General features: G+C 33.3%; 1 protein-coding gene across 1 annotated transcript; it reads right to left on the bottom strand.

Annotated features, from left to right (window-relative positions):
* Positions 1 to 11,700: 11,700 nt before the first annotated feature.
* LOC126930045 (60S ribosomal protein L39-like) lies at positions 11,701 to 12,095 on the bottom strand. Its single transcript, XM_050746647.1, has one exon. The coding sequence runs from the start codon at positions 12,044 to 12,046 to the stop codon at positions 11,891 to 11,893; it is 156 nt and encodes a 51-aa protein (XP_050602604.1). The 5' UTR covers positions 12,047 to 12,095; the 3' UTR covers positions 11,701 to 11,890.
* Positions 12,096 to 26,374: the final 14,279 nt, after the last annotated feature.

Consider the following 26,374-nt stretch of genomic DNA (forward strand, 5'->3'; position numbering starts at 1 on the left):
AGATCAGATGGCTGTAGATGTGTGATATTATTTCTGAGGTCTCTGTTCTGTTCCATTGGCCTATATATCTGTTTTGGTACCAGTACCATGCTGTTTTGGTTATTTTTCTTTTATTGAGATGTTCTAAGAATTACTCATATGTAGAATGTTTCTATATTATAAACATTTTGCTAGATATCAATATTAGATATTAGATGTATATTATTATAATTGATTCTAGAAATAGGCAATTCTTATGGGTCAAAGAGAAAACAAACTAAATAATTTTACCAGTTTAAGGTAGAAACTAGATACAAAAAAAGAGATGTGAACCAGAACAAGAATAAACCTATTATCTAAACACAAGTATAAGAATTTTATTTTAAGTTTCTGTCAATCAACTGATGACAAATGATTGGGATTTGATACTAAATGCCTAATATATCACATACATTTTATCAATTATTTAAATCAAAAAAGGGTTTATCTCTAATATTGTTTGCCTTTCAATTAGTCATTTTTATTGTCATTCTAAATTCTCATGTTACCAAATGACTTTGAGTATCTTTAAAAAGAGATTCCTAAGCTTCGGTGAACTCTGGTAGCATTTGTTACTGTCCTAATGCTCTACGAGAACAAGGCCAGATTGGGCGAAGACTTGCATAATCAATTCTCTAACATGAAAGAACCTTTTTGAGTCAACTTTGCGTAAATATACCATTGATTTGCAGATTTACTAATTACAGCTTCTTACTGTGAATATATCTGAGGCCTTTTAAAAAAATTAAAATTGGTCCATTTGATACTATAATTTGATTATTTCATAATCAATATAAATAAGAGAAAATAAATTAATGGTTTCTGTGAAGGAGTAATTTGTTTAATGCCTGAACAGAGGGAAAGACCACAAAGTCAATGATATAAAAAAAAAAAACAACTCACCAATTCATTTTATTAGCTGTTAGTAGATGCAGTAATGTTAAGGTGGAGAATGAAAGTAGAAATGAAGAGAATATTATGGTGAACAACAAAGTAAATTGGAGATAAAAATGTAGAGAGATTTAAACATGATCAATATTAGATATTCCTTAACTGTCCCCCAAACCAACTTTAACTTCAGACTTTAAAGATATCATTTTCTTCCTTCCCTTTTTTCAACCATCAAAAATAATAAATTGTCTAAAAGATTTTCTTGGCAACTAAATATGAATGAAATCCCTCATTTTTGTCTTTTTATTGTTCAGGTGACAATATACAAACTCATCAGTTGCAAGTAAGCTAATTAAATACTTAATACATATTATTAAATATTTCTAAAACTTTTTTCTTAATCTAGTTTATTAAGAAAGAATCTTTTCTCTTTGTACTTATTTGTACCTTGGGATAGTTAAATACACTCCTAAAGCCGTGTTCCCTAATGTGCTGCTTTCATTTTCAAAAGATTCTGCAGCTTATATTCTTGGTAGAGAATACAGCTCAACCCACTATGTAATATATTTTGTGATCTTTATGTGAAAACTACTAGTTAGCTTTAATTAGCTTTGGCAGTCACTTGACAGTTCAATGTTGTGGGTATTTGTTTAGTAATTATTGTGTTAGTTTGTTTATTATTTAGTGTCTACCCATTATAGTATCAGGCATATGAAGTAAAAAGCTTTATCCCAAAACGTACCACAGTGACCAACTTGCACTAGGTGCCTGATAAACATTTGTTGAATAAATAAAATAATTAGTATACTATGAAAATAATAAAACCAACTCAACAAATTTACAACTACAGTGATTAATTAATGTTAAAATATTGGCAGTATAGAATATCTTTACAATGGCTGACATGGGGGGGTGTCATGTACAATGTTTGACATTTATATCCCTGCATAACTGTTGATCAGAAACTCAACTCATATTAACACAGAAGTGATCTCCAGACATTGAGTCCAATCCTGGGTAGCCTCAGCCTGGAGGCATATATCCTGTTGATCTTTTTATCTAACTTAACTCCTCTTGGAAAAGTGAGTACAAATAAAATATCAACAAAATGGTTAGGTGATACTTTCTTTTTCTTTGTCAAAGTTAAAGGTTGAAAGGTATCAAAATTATCCTCTAACTGTATTTTAAAAATGGAGAACTGGGGCCATGAAGTCCTCAGAATGTTATGTGGAAGAACTGGGGCTTGAAGCTTTTTTGTGCAAATTGAATGATGTGTTTCTATGGAACTGAATAGTTTATTTGAACTTTTTACATTAAGGAAATATGCACCTATATATAAGATTTAATATGCCCTCATGGTTCCTCTTTAACATGTAAAGTATGAACGTTTTCCTACTGTCTACATACTTTTGCAAAATTGAGTCACTTCGAGTGGATAAAAAATATAGTTTCCCTCGATTTTAACTCCTAAGTTCCTGTGTTCTGGTATTTTGAAGAAAATAATGTTATAATTAATAATATATTTCAATGTATAAAAGATTTTAAAATATATTATTTATAAATATGTAATATAGCTAATACATAAAGCCTGTCTATTCAATATCTTCCTGAGTGATTCAGGAATAGCAACTTTATTTTGCAATTTTAAAAGAATACTTTTAAAGTATTTAAACCATGTTTCATTATATACAATTTATATTCATTTGATCTCAATCTAAAATATCTAAAACCCTTGAGGAGAGAGGCCTTCTCATAGTAAGCTTTAGGGAAACCGGCAGATGTCAGGGAAGATATACTGAGGCAGTGAGTTGCTTTCTCTTACCTTCGATTCAAAATAGAACAAAAAGCCAAAGTTTTTTTGTTGTTATTGTTTTGTTTTCTACAAGACAAAAGTCAAAGAACCCCTCTCAGACTCAAAAACACATGTTGGAGTTACAAACTAATACACATCACAGCAAATTAATAATGGAACATGCCTACCAGCAGAAAGTTGACATTTGCTACTTCATTCAGCAAACATTTCAGTCACTGAGGTTTCAGACATACAATCCCAATTTAAAAGAACATATAAGGATGAGAAAGACACACAGATCTTTGATGGGGCAAACATTATTTACATATGGGGATCTGAAGAGAGGATTCTTACCATTCAGGCTTAACGTTAATCCTTTCTTCCCCCTTTCCATCTTCTACACTACCCACTTCTTACACTCATTGTCTGAGACAAGAAGACAAATTGCTGAAGTCAGATGTTGCAACAAAATGACTTGAACCTGGGAGGCGGAGCTTGCAGTGAGGTGAGATAGCATATCCTTAAAAATCTTTTGAGAGACGGTAGACAGTGAATTTCATGTAAGTTACAGGATTAAATACTGAAACTGTTTTATTTTAAAATTAAAATTATAAACCAATAAAGATAGAGAATTGGGGACATTTTATTTACATATTTTAAAAGGAAAATAAGGCAATCTAGATGTAAGGGAAAGAGAAAGTCACAAAAAATTTGAAGCATATATCATGAGAAGGTCTCCAAAATAGTCACATGGTGAAAGCCTGGGTTTTAAGGTGAAAGCATAGTACTAGGGTGAAAAAAATTTGCCAATCAAGTAATAAAAAATATTACTAACAACAAATGTCACTTGCTACTCTTTAAGATCCAAGAGAGATTTTGTCTGAAAGATCCTCAGTTCTTAGAAGAGCGATTAGTTTAAGTAGCTGGCACTCATTAAATGCTTCTTGAATTAATATGTGAATGCATGGGTATGTGGATGAAAACACACAAACACATACAGGAATATATATATATATAGAGAGAGAGAATTATACTCCTTCATTCTTGCTGTAGATTATGAAAGCTACTGATAGAAAGGCCCATAATGGAAAGAGGAGAGGAGGAGAAGAAATCCTGTAAGAGTAGTGAAAACCATACAAGTAGCATATTGTCTTGAACAAGACAATCATCTAAGGATGGTATTAGTAGTTAACAATTCACTGGCAGTTTTAAGATATTGGTGCACTGAAAACTACAATTAAGCTAATAAGCACTGACAATGCTGTGAGGGTGACGGAATAAGACCCATCTTCTAAAATGGCTGGTGTTGATTTGGGAATTTAGCTGCTGTCTATGTTCAAGCAGAATTTGATTTTTCTCTTATCACGTCTGCCCTCTGCTGAAGACGTAGGGTGCCAATGGAGAATTAACCATATATTCTGATACATAACATTGAAACTTTTATTTTTAATTAAAATTCAAGTAGCTAAAAGTGGATACAGTAGACAGTTGGACAGACTATTTGGCAGAAGCTGTGTTCTAGAAAAAAAAAAGATAGAGAAACAATTTCTCTGCATGACTGCTTTGGAGCTCTCTCCTCTCAGCCATTCTTGGTGCGTAAAGTGAAACTTTACCCTAAATGCATACTATTTGGAAACAGAAAAAGCTTTTTTTTGTTGAAAGATACAATGGAAAATGCATAAATCAACCTTCTCTATTTGGATGACTTTGGTAATTTGCATTCATCTGTTTAAAGAGAGTTGTCTTTGGAGACTTCCTATTTTTACATAAAAATTACACTCAGCATCTCCCAGCTTCTTTTGTTCACTAAAATTAGATTTGCTCACTTATACAACTCACAGGACCTAATTTGTTCAGAGGAAAGTCACGTGTTATTAACAGCATGTCCTTTCTCATTTGCCTTCTTCAAAAAAATTAATAGTATGGCAGTTCCCCTTCCATGGCACAGTACAAGTGCTGGTGATTCATGGGGTGCACTCCTGTGGGCAAAAGGCCACCTCTCTATTCCAAAACAGAAAAGAAAAATTGGCAAAAAAATAAGATTTGCAAGTATCATGGGATTTTGTGAGAGTAATTACACTGGCTTTCAATATTAATGAACTTTTAGAGGACCATCCGTAAAGCAATCCATTGAATCTTCCGCTTCAACCATTCTAGTCCTGTGTCTTTGCTGATAATGGAGTCCTAACTCTATACTGATGCTGAAAAACTCAGACTGCTCTCGTTATCATGACTGTAGCACAGTATTCTATCTGTTGGATGTGTAACCACCCTCTAATTTGGAAAACTATTAGCAGGGCAGTCGCAGAGGGAAGTGTGTTTGCTATACTAACGCAGGATTAGAATATATCAAGAGATAATCAGAAATGAACAGCCTATGAACAGTAAATACATATTTTAAGATGGTATATCCAATCCCTCTACTGTGCTTTATACATATCATCTTTAAAACATATCATTTGGTAAAATAAAACAGACTATTTTTATATTATATCTGTTTTTGTCCTTTGCATGGTGTGTAAACTTGAGAAAATTATAATAGATATTTCTAAGCTTCAGTTTTCTAACCATAGAGGGATAATAGAGTATGCTGCATAGCATTTGTGACGGCACTAGTGACAAACCATCAGAGCCAGCTTCATGGACATGGAAACTCTGTACACGCACAGCACAGCACCCCGTGCTTAGAGGAGCCCTGCAGTTAGCTTAATGCTGTACTGATGCTCTATGGAAATTCTTAATAATTTTTGAAAAGCCCCTCTCCAGCCCAGTTTTCATATTCCACTGGGCCCATAAGTTACATAGTTCTTTCTGCAGTTAATAAATCATCTGGCCCAGTGATTGCCATATGTTAAGTGTTCATTATTTATTAGTATCTTCTTTGTCCTCCTCCTAAATGTGCAGTGTCAAGGTCAATCAAAGTGTCTACTGCTTTATACTGGTTTCTCACACTCTTAGGCTCTGGAAATCAGTTGCTTCATTTCCTCTTCTTGGCTGCCTTTTCCCACATTATCTTTGGGCTCACATTTCAGTACTGGCTGCACATTATTTAACAATTTACTAGGTCCACATGACCCCTTTCCTGGGCCTATAAAGAACCTCATTTAAAGCCTTTGGGAAATAATCACTTGATCACTTTTCATAGTGAGGAACTTGTCCTTAAGGCTAGATTGAGACAGAAAGTTAAGAAAATGGCTAATAGTGCATTGGGATGTAGTTTTAGTTTTGGCGTTCAGCTCAAATCTAGTTTTTTTTTTTTTTTAATTGCTTTGGCTCTGGTGTCTGGTCTAGGCTTTGGAAAACCAAATCACAGAATATCTAGTTTATGTCCATTCTAGCCCCTATGAACTGTATTTCATCATTGAAGGTACAATCACGTAGGTACTTTTATAGCCAATTAGTGTACTAGTGTCAATGATAAAAGCAAGTGTGGCATTTTATGTATAGTTAATATCTGAATATGCATGTTCAAATGTAGGCAAGCATTCCAGATCCAATTGAGAGTAAAACTAGTTCTAAGGCACTTTTTGCATTGATATTCTATTAGTTATTGGTTATAAATGTTTAAATTATAATAGAAAATGCTATAATAATTCACAGTGGTGAAGTTGTTAATTGTATGTTCAAAAACAATTAAGGACTTTCAAATAGATAAATTATTAGTGAAATGAGAGTTAATATGAATACTAAGAAAGTGAAGTATATAAAAATTTTTGGAAAGATTATGTACTTTTCAGCCAACAAAATGTTTATATAATTTAGATAATAATTCTAGAAAAAATAATAAAAGTTAGATTATCTCATGATTTTATTGTTATGTAGATAGGGAAAACAACATTATTAACTTTAAACAAAATATAAATTCTATACATATTTTAGCTATTTAGAGTATGAATCCAGAAAACAGTTATGATAGATTTTTTTAACATCTTATGAGGATAAAAAGCAAAGAATCAACTTTCAATCTCAAAATTTCATAGAGAAGAAAATCCTAAATCATTTACTGTAACATTCATGACAAATCATCTTTGAGTCAGATATAATGAACAGCATAGAGAGAATGAAGAAAAATGAAAGTGGCATAGAAAAATTAGATACCTCAAACAGATACCAGCTCTCACTAATAATCTTCAAAAGAGTATGTTTAATAGAAATGCATCATCATCTTACTCATCATCATTTTAGAAATAGAATAAAATTGCTTAATTAAAAAGACTGAAATGATCTTAAAGTTCTCTTAGTTTATTTTTGTTGCTGTTGTTGTTTGTGTTCAATGCCTTTATTGCAAAATAGTGTTGCACAATAGTTGATGCTGACAGAGCAAATCAAAAAAATACTTTTCTTCTCTACCAAATTCATTTGCAAATGAGCATTTATTTAGAATAGCAAATGTGCAGTACATTGATCTAAGGAGTAATCTCAGCTAATGGTACAAATAAATATTTGCTCCTCTGCTTCATTCAAATACTGACATTTTAATATTTGTTGTGGTTAAAATTTTATTAAAAGTAATAATTATATATTGGTGAATACCAAAAATTTATTTTATTGTGATAATATTAATTTTAATACTACTTTATTGTGGCATTTGGCCAAAATATATACTCTGGATACATATACCCTGCAAAATAAGAAACGTTAAAAAGTTACAAAGATGACAATGTGGCAATGTTGATAGTATTTCCTTGTATATAACTCTATATTAGACCTGTTACTGGAAACCCCTGTTGGACCTTTGATTTTGAATTATTTCTGAAAGTAAAGCTCCCACTCAGTCATTTCGTCAGTCATTTATAATGTTAAATTAATTTAATTATATTTTATCTTAGTCTTTATATTATGTATTTAAACCTTTTTAAGGTTGGATACATTTCTTCTAACTAACAATTGCCTGAGATTGCAAAACATTATAATATTAATAGCATTTTACAATAATACCACAAAATAGTATTAATTTTGTAATAAAATATTAAACCTTCATACTTTTGTTTAAATTTGAAAAAATAATTTTCATTGACAAATTAAATTTTTTATGTGGATATAGCTTAAAAAATCCTTAATGTTATTTTGAAAATTTGCAATTTTTATAAAATACATAACAGCAAATGCATTTGTTTTTAATATCTTGACTGAAAGCATTCATCTCTCTTTTTCTCTTATTTTTTATTTTTTCTCTCCCACCCAACATTAAAACAAATGGGCTCATACTCATCATATACCTTATTTGAGAGAGATAATTTATATATAAATTTATACAAGCATACACATGTATATTTAACATATGTTGTAAATTAACATGTTTATTAGGTGCATTAAATTTCTCATTTTACATATAAATTCAAAAAATGCTTATTTTTTAAAAATACAAATTATTGATACACCCCAAATTTAGGGGTCAATGCTGGAAAAATGAAAATGGCTCCCTATTTTTTACTTATTGTTAGATGAGTATAAAAGATAAACACAGTATTTTTTTCTGAGTAACCAGATTATAGAGCTATTAATCTATTAATTCAATAGTAGAAAATGACACTAAATGTGTGCTATTCTTCCCAAGCATTTGTATACGAATGAAGTCAGCTGAAATCTATTCATTTATTTTTTGATTCATTAATTCATGCCAGCTGCCTGTAAGCATTATTCTAGAAGACTGGAGATACAGTCATAACAAAGAGAGGCAAAATGCTTGATTTTTTTGGAGCTTACATCATGATGTACTGAATGGCATAGACAATAAATCAAGCGGATACAGCAGTTGGGAAGGGCTTTCTGATTTGAGGTCTGAGTAAAGGCTCATTAGTAACTTTTTTTTTAAAAAAGGGAAGATGCAGCTACTGGGGAGGCTGAGGCAGGAGAATGGCGTGAACCGGGGGGGCGGAGTTTGCAATGCGCAGAGATCGCGCCACTGCACTCTGGCCTGGGCCTGGGCGACAGCGCGAGACTCCGTCTCAAAAGAAAAGAAAAAGAAAAGAAAAGAAAAGGCCTTGAGAAGGGTACAAATTTTTAGCATAGCAGATTGTAGGGAAATTGTAGAAAGATGCTGGATTAGAGAACATCTTTCGTTCTGCTTTAGTAATGAGTGGAGACGGGGAGTTACGGCTTGGTCGTACACATCTAAGACTGAAGTATTATCTCAGCAATAGGAAGACAATGACATTGAGAGATGCCATCTGGAGTGACACAGAAAATGGGCCTTACATGATTACTCCACATCTAGAAATGCGTATTAGTCCCTAACTCCTAGTTTTTATTTGATTCCAAGACAAAAGATAAATAGCGTTTGTCTTTATTCTATAACGGAAACTAAAATTATATCTCCATTTTGTTCTCATGTTCTTTAAAAAAATAATTGAGATATAATTCACATACCACACAAATAATCTATTGAAAGCATACGATTCAATGGTTTTCATATATTCATTGAGTGTACAACTATCACTATATTGAATTCCAGAACATCTTTATCATCCCCAAGAAACCATGTACAACTAACAGTCACGTCCATTCCCACCATCCCCAACCTAATTTTTGTCTCTATAGATTTGGTTATTCTGGACATTTTATGTAAATAGAATCATGTCATATGTCATCTTTTGTGATTGGCTTCTTCCATTTAGCATAAGTGGTTGCAGGGCTTATTCCTATAACATGCATCAGTCTTTTTTTTTTTTTTTTTTTGCAGATAACACTCTATTGTATGGAAATACCACATTCCATTTGCCCTTTCATCAGTTGATGAGCATTTGGGTTAGTTTCACTTTTGACTATAATAAATCATGCTGTTAGGAATATTCCTACACAAGTTTTTCTATGGGCATTTTAAAAATTTCTCTTGAGGATACACCTAGCAGTGCAATTGCTAGGTTTAACCTTCTCAGAAGCTACTCTTTTATATTTCCACCAGTACTGTATGAGAATTCTCATTTCTGTTCCTTAGAAAATTAGCACCGTAACAGAAAACTAAACGTGAAAACACATGTTTTCACTTACAAATGGGAGCTAAATGGTAACACATGCACACACAGAAGGGAACAACACACACTGGGGTCTATTAGAGGGTAGAGGTTTGGAGGAGAGAGAGGATCAGGAAAAATAGTGGGTACTAGGCTTAATACCTGGATGATGAAATAATCTCTACCCGGTGGGAAAAAAAAAAAAGAGTTCTCATTTCTTCACAACACCACCAAGATGTGTTTTTATCTATCTTTTTGATTATAGCCATTCTAGTGAGTGTGAAGTGGCATATTATTTTAGTTTTGATTTGCATTTTATTAATGGCTGACAGTGTTCAGTTTCTTTCCATGTGCTTTGTGCTTATTGGACATGTACATAGATTTTTCTGGAAAGAATGTCCAATCAATTATTTGTCTATTTTAATCCTTTTTTTTTTTTGGTCTTTTATTATTGAGTTATGTGGTTTTTTGTATATTCTGAATAGAAGTAACGTATCAAGTACCTGTTTTGCAAATAATTTCTTCTATTCTGTGGTTTATGTTTTCACTTTTTATGGTTTTTGATCTATAAATAATCTTAAGTTTTATAAGGTCCAGTTTATTTTATTCCACTGCCTGTGCTTTTGGTGTCATATCTAAGAAATCACTGCCTAATTCTAATTCTATGTTTTTTTCCTGAAACACCTTATAAAAGTTTTATAGTTTTAGATTTTTTATCTTTTTGAAGTTAACTTTTATATATGATGTGATGTAGGTCCAACTTCATGCATGTAGGCTCAGCTTTAATTGCAGAAAACACTATTACTTCGCCATTGAATTGCCATGACACCTGTCTTGAAAATCAATACTGTAAGTGTTCAGATTTACATTTGGACTTTCAATTATATAACATCGATATATATGTCAGTATATATGTCACTATGACAGTATATATGTCACTGCAACACTGTCTTGTGTCTTACTGACACAAGTACTGTCTTACTGTAGCTTTGCAGTTTGCTTTGGAAATCAAGAGGTAGTTAGGGGTTAAATTATAGTTGAAACATATTAAGAAGAAGCGAGGAGAAGGAAGAAGAGAACAAAAAGAAGAAAAAGGAGGAAGAGAAGACACTCAAATCAATAATTTAACTTTCTACCTTACACTAGAAGAAAAAAGAGAGCAAACTGAAAGCAAGGAGAAGGAAATAAGTAATAAAGATTTGAGTGGAAAATAATGAAATGGAAAATAATAAAGAAAATTACTTATCAAATGTAATCAAAATTGGTCCTTTGAAAAGAATGACACATTTGAAAAATCTTTACCTAGATTGACCAAAAATGTAATCAAGTTTCTAAAATCAGGAATAAAAGAAGTGATATTGCTAACAACCTTACAGAAATGCAATAGATAATATAATACTGTGTATAATTTTTATACTGACAAATCAGATTTCTTAAATGATGAACAAATTCCTAGAAATACACAAATTATCTGAATTGATGCAAGAAAAGCAGACTAATCAAAAAGACTCCTAACAAGTAAAGAGCTGAAATCAGTAATAAAAAAATTTCCATACAAACATTTTTGAAGCTCAGATGGCTTCATTCATGAATTCTACCAAATACTTAAAGAAGATTTAATAGCAAATCTTCACAAGCTTTCAAGAAATAAGAGGGGAACACTTCCCAACTTATTATATACGTTGTTATCTCTACTAAAAATACACAAAATTAGCCAGGCATGGTGGCAGGCACCTGTAATCACAGCTACTCAGGAGGCTGAGGCAGGAGAATTGCTTGAACCCGGGAGGCGGAGGCATAGTAAGTCAAGATTGGGCCACTGCACTCCAGCCTGGGCAACAAGAGTGAAACTCCATCTCAAAAGAAAAAAGTTATTATGTAAAATTACATATACTTATATAGTTAAAAAACACAGCATAAATGCATATTTTACTTAAATGATTTTTTAACATCTATATAAACAACATGGGTATAATTTTGTTGTTGAGACTATAACATATAGAAATGTAGCATATTTATTTATTTATTTATTTATTTATTTATTTATTTTTGTTTTTTGAAATGAAAGGCCTCACATATTTATTACTGAACCCAGCCAACCAACGCATTCGTAATAGATTCAGAGAGGAAAATACGTCGAACTCTCCAGAGAGTGGTGACATTTTCAGTTTGATATGGTAATGTGATCGTGACCTTCAGACAGCACAAATATATGTGCTATCTCATGTGCAATTCCTTATAGACCCAGCTTGGTTCTTCTCCAGTGTCTCCTTTTGGAGTTGTACCTTATTTTATTTCCAGGTTTCATCCGAATCCACTGGGGAATGGGACGATTTTGCTTTTGTTTCTTGGCCAGGAATCGCTTAATCCTGAAAGTCTTGTGAGAAGACATGGCGAGAAGTGGAGGCAAGAACACACCACGATGGTGGAGAAAGGAAAAGAGGGGATGTAGCATATTTAGCAATAAAAACACAAAGGGGAGGGTTGGAACAAAGCTGTACAAGTAAATAAAAAATGGCAAATAAGGTTAATTATATATGTTATATATATACATATATATACACATATATATACACACTTGTTCTCTAGTCTTCGGTCAGCATCCTTGAAATACATAAATTTATACAGAGTATAATTATTACTATATTTTTGGTCTGTAAATATGTATAGCAAAAAACACATATAGGAAAATAAACTAAAGGTATATAGGAGTAACATTTCTATCACTGAAATTAGAGAAATCTGAAATAGATTCTGATAACATAAGAATTACACGATAAAACTTACAAAACCCACAATGACAATAACAAAAATATAGTGAAAAATCAATAAAATAATTTAAAACATTGCACTAGAAAATGTTCATTTACTGGAAAAAAAAAAAGCAGTAAACAAGAACGAAAGGAACCAAAAACGCATGACATGTATAGAAAACCATAAAATAGTAAAGATAATCCAACTATATCAATAATGACATTAAATGTGAATAGATTCGATAATCCAATTAAAAGACAGGATTCTAGGGATGGATTTTTAAAAGTATGATTCAAATATATGCTGTCTACACAAAACAGACTTTAAATTAAAATTCTTTAATAGCAAGTAAAAAGTTGGAAAAACTTATGTTATTTTATGCCAAAAAATAACATGAGAGGCCGGATGCGGTGGCTCACGTCTGTAATCCCAGCACTTTGGGAGGCCGAGGTGGATGGATCACAAGGTCAAGAGATCAAGACCATCCTGGCCAACGTGGTGAAACCCCATCTCTACTAAAAAATACAAAAAACAAAAAAAACAATTAGCTGGGTGTGGTAGCACATGCCTGTAGTCCCAACTGCTTGGGAGACTGAGGCAGGAGATCACTTGAACCCAGGAGGAAGAGATTGCAGTGAGCCGAGATCGTGCGACTGCACTCCAGCCTGGAGAGAGAGCGAGACTCCGTCTCAAAACAAAACAAAAACATTAGAATGCTGAAGTTGCTCTACAAATACTGGACTAAATATACTTTAAGCCAAGAAATGTTACTAGAGATAAAAATAAGTACAACGTACCAGGAAGATATAACAATTATAAACATATACTCACCTGACATCAGAGCTCTAAAATACGTGAAGCAAAAGCTAACAGGTTTTAAGGAAGACGTGTGTGTGTGCGTGTGCATGTGTGTATGTGATCAACAATACTTGGAAATCAATATCACACTTTCAGTAAAGGATAAAACAACTAGGCAGACGGTCAACAAGTCATGTGCCACCTACTGTCTTCTATCCTATTAGTCTATGAAGAAAAGCCAGCTGTTAATCTTCTTAGGATTCCTTTTTATATCATGAGTCATTTTTATTTTACTGCTTTCAAAATGTTCTCAATTTTGGCTTGCTGCATGTTTATTACAGTGTATTTGCTTGTCTATACCTATGTATGTATGTATGTATGTATGTATGTATGTATTTAGAGACAGAGTCTTGCTCTGTTGCCCAGGCTGAAATACAGTGACATGATCTCGGCTCACTAAACCTTTGCCTCGTGAGTTCAAGTGATTCTTGTGCCTCAGCCCCCTGAGTACCTGGGATTACAGACACATGCCACCACCCCCAGCTAATTTTTGTATTTTTAGTAGAGACTTGATTTTGCCATGTTGGCCAGGCTGGCCTCGAACTCCTGACCTCAAGTGATATGCCCACCTCGCCCTCCCAAAGTGCTGGGATTACAGGCATGACCTTAAAAAAAAATTACAGCCTGTAAAATAAATTACGTGCCCAGCTGTATTTATTTTACTTAGAATTATTTGAGCTTCTTGGTGTAGATTAAGGGTTTCTATCAACTTCGGAAAGTTGGCAACCATTAATTCTTTGAATATCTGTCTTTTATCTCTCTAATAATCCCATTTTACAGCACTTAGTAGTGTCCCACATTTTTCTGAGGTTCTATTTATTTTCATTCATTATTTTCTTTCTGTTACTCACATTGCATAATTTCTATCAATCTGTCTTAAGTTGGCTGATTATTTCTTTGGCTCAAATCTAGTGTTAAGTCACTCTTGTAAATTTGTTTATTTCAGTGAGTTTTGTTTTTATACATCGGAATTTCCATTTCCTTTTGAACTAATTTTTATTTTTTATTGATATTCTCTATTAGATATTATATTTTTTACATCTTTAAGCATGATTTTCTTAGATATTTAAAAATATTTTAAAAAATAATATCTGCTTTGAAATATTTTTCTGTTAAATTCAACAGTGGAACTCTCACAGCCATTATTATGGCCTGTCTCCATGTTACCTACATTCTGATTTTAGGTTACTTTTCTTTTATTGCATGTCTTGTAATTTTGTATTGAAATCCAAACAATTTACGTATCCATTGTAACAGTTCTGTATACTACTCCTTCTCCTGTGTCCAGGGTTACTTCTTGTTGTCATTAGTGTCGTTGTGGATTTCTTGTTTATTTCTTTAGTGACTGCTTTGGACTATTTTAGTGAAATCCATTTCCTCCTCGAGGTCATGCTACTGATAGTGCTACTCAGAGGATGTAGCATTGGGCATATGTACAGTCATCCTAAGATTACAGTCATTTCAGAACCTTCGGCTCTTTCCCTGATCTCTCTGCCTTTTCTGGTGCCATACTCAGCTTTTAGGTTCCATGAATTTGCTGAAGACTGCTTTACTGTTTCAACAATATCCTGGGGGCATAAATTTCTCCATGGCCTGATTCAATTAAACATGAGCCTCTTTGTAGAAATAGTGTTTGAGGCCTGTTCAGACTCCAAGAGAACATTTATTATCTCTTTCCATGGTTCTCCCTGGCGAACTAGCTTGCCTACTTTATCTTATTTCTCCAGTTGAGATGCCAGATTCCTCTTAATGTTAATTAACAAAATGTCCATTTTCTTTTCTTTTAGAACAACCGTTGATTTGATCTTTCCTATTCTGTGTTTCCAGTAAAGTACGTTCCCTTGGGAATATATTTGAAGTTCTTCTGTTCCTGTGGACTGTCCCTCCTTCTGGGTAAAATCTCTAAGCTATTGCTCCAAAAGTGGGGATAGGCATAATAATCTGCTTCTCAAGGAGCAGCGTGCTCCGTGGGGACAATAGCCTCTGGTTTTCTAGTTTGCTTCTCTTGGAGCGGAACTTCCGCCCAATGAGTAAGCTCAGGAAAGGGCTATCCAGATCCCTGTATCTTTGCCTGCTATCTCTAGGGTTGAGAATCTGTCCTGTGAGTGGGGGCTGGGTGCCGGAAATGAGCCCCAAATTACTTGCCATGCTGGGATGCACATGCCGGGAATATAGCCTTTGGAACGTGTACCAGGGATGAAAACAAATGCTGGCAACTTATTTGTTCCAAAAAAATTCATATCCCATGAGTAGGAGCTGAAGGATGAGGGAATCCTGTTTTCTAGGGCACACTCTACCAGCTTCAAGTCACTGAAAGGACAGCAAGAGTTGTGATTCAAATGTCATAGATTCTTGCTATTCTTATCAAGATTAGGTAGTTTTTCTTGCATAAGTGTTTCTTCATTTGCTATATGCCATTTGGGCACTTCCAGAGGTATTCAGTGGTTGGGTTTAAAAATAATTTTCAAAAATTATAGTTGTTTCCTGGATGGGGATATGTTCATGGAGGCCCTTATACTGACATTCTAAAAGTCTTTTAAAAATTTTTTAACTTGTATTTAGGTAGGTTTAGGAAGAAGCTTACATTATCTTCTTCCACTTTTCAAATTGCTATTAAAACTAAGATTCCAGGTTTTTAATTGTAAAATATTTATTCTAGGATGTGGACCATTCAAAGAGAAACTAGTAAAGAAGATGTATTATGTCTATTCTAGTTGTATCTACCTAGGTTGAGACAATTCAAAATGTGCCTATTTTATTTGATGCCACTGCATAATTATGATAAAAATAATTCTAAAAATAATAAAATTGATTTTAGAGACCACTTTAGACTGACAAGAAAAAGTGTGAAAAAGGAATTTATAGATGAAAGAGAAATACATATTTTCTATCAAGCATTATTATCAGACGGACTTTAGCATTAAGTAGCAAAGAAATAGTATACTTTCTTACTACTAAATTTGTTTTATAAGTTAACCTTCTAGTATTCCAAACTATGAAATTTGAAATAATAGTGTTACAGGTTAAAGACTTTTTCTCTATGATGATGTACTATTGCTAATTTCCTATGTGATACCACTCCACAGAGTCAATCTTTGATCTTCTGCTAGAAAGTTGTGCTCACTTTCACTGTTTTCTCTTCTCTCTCTCTTTCCATCCTCCCTTAACACTTTTTTTCTATTTATCCTGATATCATTTTTTTTCTCTCCTTTTTTTTTTTAAACTCTACATGTCGGCTGTTTTTAATTTTCTTGGTTTAAAGATCGCATTTCGGATTTTTGCCTCTTATGTTTCCTTGTCTTTTACAGACACTTGAAGAATGTATGTCGGGTTGATATTGATGTAAAATACACTTATACCTTTAAGGCCAGTCATATTTATGTACTCTGGTTCATCAAATAGGCATTGTTTAACTTCCTTCACCATTAAAAAGAACACTAGCTGAGTTAATTTATTTAATCATGTGTTCATATTTCCTCTTTACTTTTTCCAACTCTTATTTCTAAAAGAGATAGGTCTTAATTTATGTCTGTTTTTAGTATAATTTTCTGTTAGAATTTTTTTCATATAGCATAAATATTTTCTTCCATGTCACCCTATTTGGTTAACCCAACTATTTTTGACCTGAAAAGTGATCATTCATGTTCTATGTACTCCAAAAGTTAACTAACGGTCAAGAATATTGTTTTTATAACTCAATGCTCAAATCGAATATTTTGCAAATGAGAAATAAAATGTCCTAGGTCAGATTTTATTTTTGAAAAGAATGGCTTATTATTTGCTTCTGTTTGTGATATCTTACCAAACCTTATATAAAAAATTAGGTCCAACTAACTGCTTTTATCCTAGGCTATAAAAGAGTTGGAGTGAGAAGGGTAGTCAAAATACAAATCCTACAATGAATGTACATCTATTACTGCCTACACATTGTGATTCTTTTTCAATAAGGAATGTTTGAACAACTTTCACTGGTGACGTGCTATTCCTCTCTCTGCTCAAGAATTAATTAAAACATGTTCCAATAAAAACCTCTAGCATGAATACATGGAACCAGAGCATGTTCTGTGTGCTGTACCTTCTTACGTGATAAGCCACACTATCCTTCAATGGATGCACGTTGCTTACGTTTTTAGAACTATTAAGCTGGAATAATTATGAAACATTCTAGGCAATGTTCAATAGCCCATGCAGATGCCTGACAGGGCATGTTGTCTCTTAATTAGAAATTTGAATGCCTAATGCTTGTATATTAGCTGAAATAATTGGATAGATGTTTTACACATCTTTCACTGTTACTGACAGCGAAGCCAGATTAGCTAGAATCACGTCTTTTAAAAATATATATATATGTATATATGAAAGTTGTTCAAACATTGCATATATATGTATGTTACACAGAAATTAAATATTCTGAATATTTAAATTAATACTTAAATATAAATTTATGAATATATGGAATATCTATACATGTTACATCTAAATTAAATATGTAGTTGATTATTATATTTAGTAGACGTTGTTTCAATAATTCTTTGGGCTTTTAGCCCAATATTATTATGGTATTGTACACATTTTGATACACCCTGAGTCACCTCCTATTACTACCAGATATCTAAGTTAAATGTTTTACTTTTTTTTGGTAAATATCTGCTCTAATTAGGTTGCATACACACTGTGTGTTTGTTAGAAATGTGTCATCAGGATAGTACAAACATATGTATTGGTTATATTTAAAGTGCTTCATAACTTAGTGTTTATTCACAACTATTAATACAAAATCTGTTTTTAAACATAACAAATTGCTGTCTATTAGGAATACACATAATGACCTATTTCCATAATCATTTTTAGTAAAAGATATCTTGATGTGCAAAACCCTACAGACATTTTATGGAAATTAGACAAAATTTGGAAAAGTACATCAGAGCCATATTGTTTTTGCCTAATATTCTGAGAAGTGGATTATTATTGCCTGATAATGTGATGTGAAATAAAGGGTCCTATACAGAGGTGAATATGAAGCTTTGTATGTTTAAATATATGTCTCCCTTTGTTTTGCTTATGTACCTTATTTATGAGCAAGATTTTTACACATAAAACAAAAAATACATTATTTGGGAACTACATGCTGCGTGTGCTCTCACATGTAAACTCAGATTAATGTTGATTATATACAAAAAGAAGAATTGCTGTCATGGGCTCAAAGACTCTTAAGAGATCTAAGTTTTGATGAAAAAAATATTTAACAATTAAAAGAGCTCTATTTTTCTGAGGAAAAATACGGAGTTTGTCTTATACCAGAGTTATGAGATTCAGAAATGTTGAATATCAGACAAAGATATGCATATCAGCTTTTCTCTAAACAATACAAATTATTCCACATTAGATTAATGTGATAGCCTTGCAAAGCGTAAGGAATAGGTGCTATGTGGAAAAACAAAGCTATAATTCAGAAGAAGGTGAACTCTCCTTGCAAGGAAAGAGTTGAAATCATACAGTATTCTTCTAATTTTGTGTTATAATTCAGAAATGCAGACACTCTTCCCATTTTTAAACAGTCATTCAGCATATAATATTTTTCAAATGTTATTTTTATATGAAAATTAAAGAACTCGTATTAATATGTTAAATTGATTTAAATGATATACCAACTCTTGTCATTTCTGTTAGAATATATTTGATAAATAATGCATATATTGGCCTATACTTGATAGAATAACTATACATCATATTGAGAAAAATTGCTAGTAAAACAGGAAATGTTCAATGCTCAAGAATCAGTCAACTGCCTTGATGACACATCAGAAGCCACCTGTCATTACATGCTTATTATGAACTAAAATAGAATTATAAGGTTTTGCTGACAATTACTGCAGAACATAGTATACCACATTTTTATTTGCTTGTTTTTCAAGGGGGTTTGTATTTTATTTTCACTTGGTCTACAGACAAGCTAAAGCAAAAAAAAAAAAAAAAGGGTCATATTGAGATAGAATGAAAAAAATCACATTCTGTGACTTATAAGAAATGCACCTAAGAAATGGAAACATTCTGTTCTTTGATCCCTTATTCTTCCTTTTACTGTCTCCTTTTTGATAGATATAATTTTATTTACATAAATTTAGGAAAATATATTTTAATTCAAAATATCCTTTGTTACCAAGCAATAAATCCTTTTGGAATGGAAATTTACAGAAAGAATTATTTACAGGAATCAACTATAATTACATGTAATTCATGCTGCAGCTGCTTATAATTGTAGTTTTCCCTAGGACCTTCTCTACTTATAATCACCCGAGAATTGCTTCTTTGAAAATGGTTAATCGGAATAATAATTTTTTTCTATAACTAAATGCAATGCATTAAATGATTAGTGAGAAGCATTTCTTTAATAATCAGATAAAAAGATAAACTTGGTTTGACAGCAAAAAATTGATAAATACCTAGTATGTGTCAAAAATTGAACAAGGGGACGCAAGTTAGAGTGCAGGACAAACGGAAATAATAGTCTCTCCCTTACAAAGTTTAAAATCTAGCTGGAGGAATAAAAACATACCCCATACCTAAAAACAATCAAAACATTTGTAAGGGATGACATGACCTGGTACGAAATATAGAATTAATATATTCTTGCTTTCCTAAGTACAAGACCCATTTTCTTCACAGAAAGGTAAAAGTTAAAAATTTCTTCACATAAACTGACCCATGAGACAAATGTAACATTGGATCTTCTGTATATATTTATGTTATTGGGCCTACAAAAGACCAGGTGAAGCAGAAAAATGCACGAAATTAGCAATTAGTCAGAACTGGGTTCAATATGTAGCACTAACACTTTGTGAACACATTGTTAAAGTTATTTGGATAAAATTATTTGACCTTTCTGAGGCTTCTTCCAGTTAAAAATAATGATGTATCCATGATCCTTGTAAAAAGTCATTCATATCATGCATATGAAACCCCAACTTATACCACACTCAGGAAAAAAAAGCTATTATAATAGGTGGCAGAATTCCGTAAGTGACACTGGTTTTACAATGTGGTTGTCAACTTCTGGGAACTAGAATATTTTATTATAACAAGGTCAGGAGATCGAGACCATCCTGGCTAACATGGTGAAACCCCGTCTCTACTTAAAAAAAAAAAACAAACAAAATACAAAAAACTAGCCGGGTGAGGTGGCACGCGCCTGTAGTCCCAGCTACTCGGGAGGCTGGGGCAGGAGAATGGCGTAAACCCGGGAGGCGGAGCTTGCAGTGAGCTGAGATCCGGCCGCTGCACTCCAGTCTGGGCGACAGAGTGAGACTCCGTCTCAAAAAAAAAAAAAAAAAAATTATAACAATAGTTATAGGGTTAATATCTATATACAATTCCTAGAGATTGCCTGTATTTAATAATTTCGGAAGAAAGCAAAAGTATTTATGAAGTGATTGAACCCATACCGTATAATTAAATCCATGCACATTCTAATATGTGTATATATAATGAATATTATATACACATATATGTGTATTTATAGATGTATATGTTTGGTTTTATGTAATATACATACATACATATATGTGTTTTATACATATATATTTGGTTTTATATAATAAACATAAATATATTTAAAAGATTCTGCAGGAGAGGCACAATTTTCTGTCTCTTGGAAAATGGTGGTATGATTTAGAACCTGTTTAGACTAGGCCATCTTCTGTGTGTCTAGTCAGAGTTCTTATATTTTGTGAATATATTCAACGTACAGACTGTGTCTACTGAGTCTCCCAATGAACTACGCCTTTGGGTGTACACATCCTTATTTAGTCCTGCCCCCTCGAATACAGGCTAGTCCGATGACTAATTTTGAGCAGTAGAATGTGATGAAGTGACTCCATGGAACTTCCAAACATAGGTCGGAAGATGCCTTACCTTCCCCCTTTGGGTCTCTAGAAAACTTTCCTCAGTAGATGGTCAGACCCCACATAAGGGGTCCAATTATCTGGATACAAATGAGAATACCCTAGATGTAACACTGATTGTCATGGAGAGACTTCCATGCCTTCGTGGTGACTGGACTTGGTTTGTGAAAGTTCTATTTTTTCTAGTAGGTTCATAGAAGGCACTGATACACATTTCCTGGGTGCAGCAAAGTTAAAGCCCCATAAGTCACATGTTGACCAATAAGACCCAACAGAAGGTAAGGAACCAGCAGATAAAGATTTGGCTCTTCCTTCCTTTAGAAGGGATGTTTCAAAATGCTGTAGCTTTACAGTGCCTCATAGAGGGTACCCCAAGAGATAACAGCTCACTGTGCTTTTCTAGAATCTATGGTTGACACGGTCCTAAACCTTACTGTGACACCTTTCATGCCTACCACTGTTTTCTCACTTTTTTTTATTTTAGTTTTTTTAATCACTGCTATTTCTCTGATGTGTCCCCTCCAATATAATGCTAGCATGCAAGTTCTTGCCACAGGCTCTGCTTTTTAGAGAATCCAATTGAGATGACCAGGAAAAGGGACATTATAAAATACTTTACACTGGTATATGTAAGCATAGCTTTTAGTGAGATAGACTAAAATCTCAGGTATTAGGTGACTTAAAAATTTCTTATGGAAATTGTATTTCCAGAAGATTTTGGGAGTCTCAGGTTTAGCAAGTTTAAATGACTTAGCCTGATTATGTAGTAGGCACCACATCTCCATTTTGACTCCTGAATATTACCTTGTGTACTCTGGGTTTGATTTATGATACAATAAGCAAAAATAGTTTTTGTGTAAGTATGCTAAATTTTGACCCTGATTTTACTTTCAAGATAATTTTAAATTAAGATGCTAGTTGTATTAAAGCAATCCAAGTTCTTATATGAAAACAACTTGCTGTAAATACTACAATGAGCTCTTACTACCCTTATTAAAGGGAATGCCACATTGCATAAGAGAGGTCACCTTTTCTCCAGTAAATGTAAACATTTTATGAGGCAGAGAAAGTGCCCGTACAGAGTTTGTACCTCAGCATCTCTAAGGCCAGGGCTGGAAGTCAGGAGAATTAGCTGCAGGTGCTTAGGGTTTAGAAAGTGCTGAAGGGACGAAAGGCCAATGTATTGGCTCCAGGTTAGTTCTTATGATCAACTATTCTTTTTATCTTCCCATAAGACCACCTCTCTCGTTTGTTGCTGAGGATGGGGGGGGGGGGAATAAGAGGAGGGGGCCAAGAAGGAGTAAGGATGTTTCATTTCAAACAGGAAATAGAATTCCTCAGATGATGGCCCAGTAACAATGAGAAAAAGCACATTAGCTTAAGCAGACTGGGGAGGGCACCAGGGGTGGGGAATGCGAATTATCCTTGTAATTTAAAGCATTAACAGTAAATCAAGACAATGGCCTGTTCAGTGTTTAGATCTGTGCAATTTCTGGCCCTTTTCCACACATTTTTCTTTTGTTTATCTCCTGAGAGATGCCCACATGTGTACAATACAAAGAACTGAGTCATAAAAGCAGAGGCCTGTTAGCCTCCCTGAGGACCAATTAATGGTGCTCCAAATCTTGTGGGCAGGCAGATAAAAAGGATAGAGAGTGAAGGGGAAGAGGATGAATACTCAACTAGAGTAGGGCAGGATTTTTTTTTTTTTTTTCAGATGTTAGAAGGGACTTCTTTAGCTATTCTTGTATAACTTCTTTGGGGTGTGTGGGTGTTTTTTTCTTTCTTGTTTTTTCTCCCTCAGCTGCCTCTGTAGTCCCCCTAGTTCTAATGGGAACAGAGAGAAAAGTAGTACTTCAAGATATCAATTAGACTTTCATCCGGACTGATAACAGCACGCAGCTGGTTGGGAAAAAAAAGGAATTTAAAAGGCCATTTAGAATGTTTCTGTCCCTCCTTTCATATATTGGCAGTTTTATTGATAGGTGCTTGAGTTTGTATTACCATTTGTATCTCCAAGCTGGAAATGACTGTGAGTGCAAGGAGCTTTGTAGTTCAACCTTTAACTCCAATCTCACCCCCTATGAGTCCACAGGCCTTTGAACAGCAACGAAGTGGCACTTTGAAATCAGGAGTTGAAAGTGTTTGACATGGAAAGGGGAGCTTGAAAGTCTTGCTCTTTGAACCTTTTCTTTTCAAAGTCCCACAGAAAGTACAGGCAGGACAATAATGGGCAGGCTGGGGGCTCTGTGGGTGAAGAGGGGATATGTGATAATGAGCTTTTAAGTGTTTCCCTAGCTCCATTCTACTCTGTTTCCTCTGAGAGAATTAAAGCTGCCTTAAGATAATACAGTCATCTTATGGTGGTAGGAGTTGAATTTTTCCTTTTTGCATGTTAATTCATTGCTTAAGGACATTATCAGGAAAAACCTATCCGGCCATTGAAAATTAGAGAGTGGGCATCAGAATTCTGTCTTCCCCAGGGATGTTGGAGAAATGTGTCCTGTGTTCCAAAACTTTCCACACACCAGGAAGTGGTGATTCCTGAAGGAATCTGCTGAAGGGAGAATGTGCTGCTTAGCATTACTTGGAGAGAGATTTGGTCATTACTGTAGCATTTCCTCTGCTTGACCAAGGACTGGATTAAACTCTAAATCCATAATTTGTTTCAAAATCTGATTCAGACCATGGACGAGTATGGAGAAATAAAATTATACCTTAACTTTGGGAAAATTTAGCTCTGTCAACAAAATGAAAACATAAAATTGGAAGGAAAACAGCTTTATATGTATCCTCTATTAATCGTTATTTGGGTGTGAAGATACCTCTGACCCATTACCAGAGCAGTAATTTTAAAATGTTTTCTAGGAGTGATGCAACCAGTCTTTCAAGAAATCCTTCTCTTGACCATTGCATGCTCCCTTGATACAAAGTTCATGTTATAGTGATGGGATGTAGTGAAGCAAGATAGATCACAAAGCAAATAAATAGGTGACATTGTATTTGATGCTTTGAAAATAATAATTTACAATTATCTTTATTCTGGTGTCTTAAAAAGTCAATCATAAAACGCACACATTGAAACAAGTTAGCGTTACCTTTGTTTTGGCTTAACATCCTATATCTGTGATAAATTTGGTAAAACAGAAACCAGTGTATTTATTAAGCACCTATTATGTGACAGACACAGTACTCTACATGTTGCTTTACAGATGTTTTCCATTGATCTTTTCTGTAACTGAGAGATAAAAATGTTTATCCCTGTTTTTCAGATGATCAGTCTTGAAGTTTAAAGAGGTTAAGTAGCTAAAACATGATCACAATGCTTAAAAGTAGGAAAATTGGAATTGATATGCAATAATTCTGACTCATAGTTTTTGAACTGTATGGCAAGTGAATATTAGTAATTTACTAATTATAAAGAAATATTTCATGTAAAGTCAATGATCAGCATGTATCTCGATCATTTTCTATTACAATGATAGTTAATGCCATTATGACGATAACAGTGAATTCACTTCTTCAAGAAAGATAAATTAAAAGACATTTAGTATAGTTTTAAAGATTTGTGGAATTAAGGATATATCCCAATTCATAAGCGCCAACACTTTTAAACATTCTGATCCACCAACAATAACATGCAATTTAGTTATTGACAAAGATTGAAATTCACTGGATCTGGAAGTAGTTGCTTGGATTTCTCATATATCTTTAAACCATAATTTATCTCTGTAACCTTCTATACCTTTTAAGAATAATTTATGTCTTTATTATAAAACAAATTTTTCTCAAAATGTGACATCCTGTTGTTCTCGAATACTAATTTTGCTTCATTTTTGTGGCCATTTCCTGAAGAATGAAAAAAATTGGACTGGGGTATCAGAATTCTCTAGGTTACTACAGTTTATTGATTGGATAAAGGGTACATTTTTCCTTGAGCTTTGAAATTCTAAAGCACACATTTATTTCCTATCATGAAATGGTGTTTTGTTTGCATAACTAACACTTACTGTATTGTGACTACATAATGCCGGGTTAAAAATAATGACGGTTACTCTAATAAGCATAGATCCTTGTGAAATCCCTTCTGGCAGTAGAATGCTTCATTCTCTCTGCAGGTTTCTTGGATAACTAATTCATGATTCAGTGTTTTCTATTTTCTGACCTATTTGAAATGAAAATAATTTGTTATAGTAAAAATAGTTACATAGTTTCAGCACAAATATATACAAACATGTATAACAAATATATCACACAATACTTATATATACATACCTTTGCCAGTATGTTCAATTAGGAAGAGTCTGGACATAGACTGCTTTGGCATTGAGTCCTGGGCTCACCCACTTAACTATGCAACTTTAGGCAAGTTACTAAATCTCTCTGTGTCTCCCTTTGCTCATCTGCAAACTGGAGATAATTTGTATGACAAATTCACAGAGAAGTTGTGAGGATTAAATGAGAAAACAAAGAATAGTGCCCAGTACAAAGTAAGCAATCAATATGTTAGTTACTATTGTTATCAAAAGTGCCGTGCCTTATTAAGCACTTTAGTGACCCAGTAACCATAGATACCAAAAGTTTGAATGCCATAAATAATATGATTGTCCTAGATCTGAAATATATTTTTATCTTAGAAACACCGAATAATTTTAGTTATGCTGTTTTTTCATCCATTATTGTTATTATCATTGTTACTACCTGTAAACAAAGTAAACAGTTTACTCAGGCCAAGAGCAATTCTGTAAGTGGAATATTCTTAGACACATATATTCTGACTGTATTTTATCTTACTATGACACTGATGAAAATGAAAAAACAAGCAATAATTTGGCCAACTCTGGGATGAGTACATAATATTCCAAGAAGCTCCTTGATTAGAATTGCTTTGTGACATAAATTAAAAACATATATATATGTATATATATACACACACATACATGCACATACACAAAAATATATATTGTTTAAAGATATGTGTTTATATACACACAATGTATTATATATACATATTTATTCAATATGATCAAGTTTAGATGGGCAATATTGAAGCCTATCTATGAAAAAAATCTATTTTTTATTTTCTTCTCAAATGGTGAAGTTTGAATAATATATTAAAGCAGAGGGACAGGTTTGTGAAACAAAACAATGAAAACTGAAGTAAAAGGTCTTTGTGGGTGAAACATCATAACAAATATCTCTTTTGA

Source organism: Macaca thibetana, chromosome 11, assembly GCF_024542745.1.
Source record: "Macaca thibetana thibetana isolate TM-01 chromosome 11, ASM2454274v1, whole genome shotgun sequence".
NCBI lineage: Eukaryota > Metazoa > Chordata > Mammalia > Primates > Cercopithecidae > Macaca > Macaca thibetana.

Bases quoted from the DNA above. Each gene is read 5' to 3' on its own strand.
- LOC126930045 (XM_050746647.1), bottom strand. From the start codon at position 12,046: ATGTCTTCTCACAAGACTTTCAGGATTAAGCGATTCCTGGCCAAGAAA.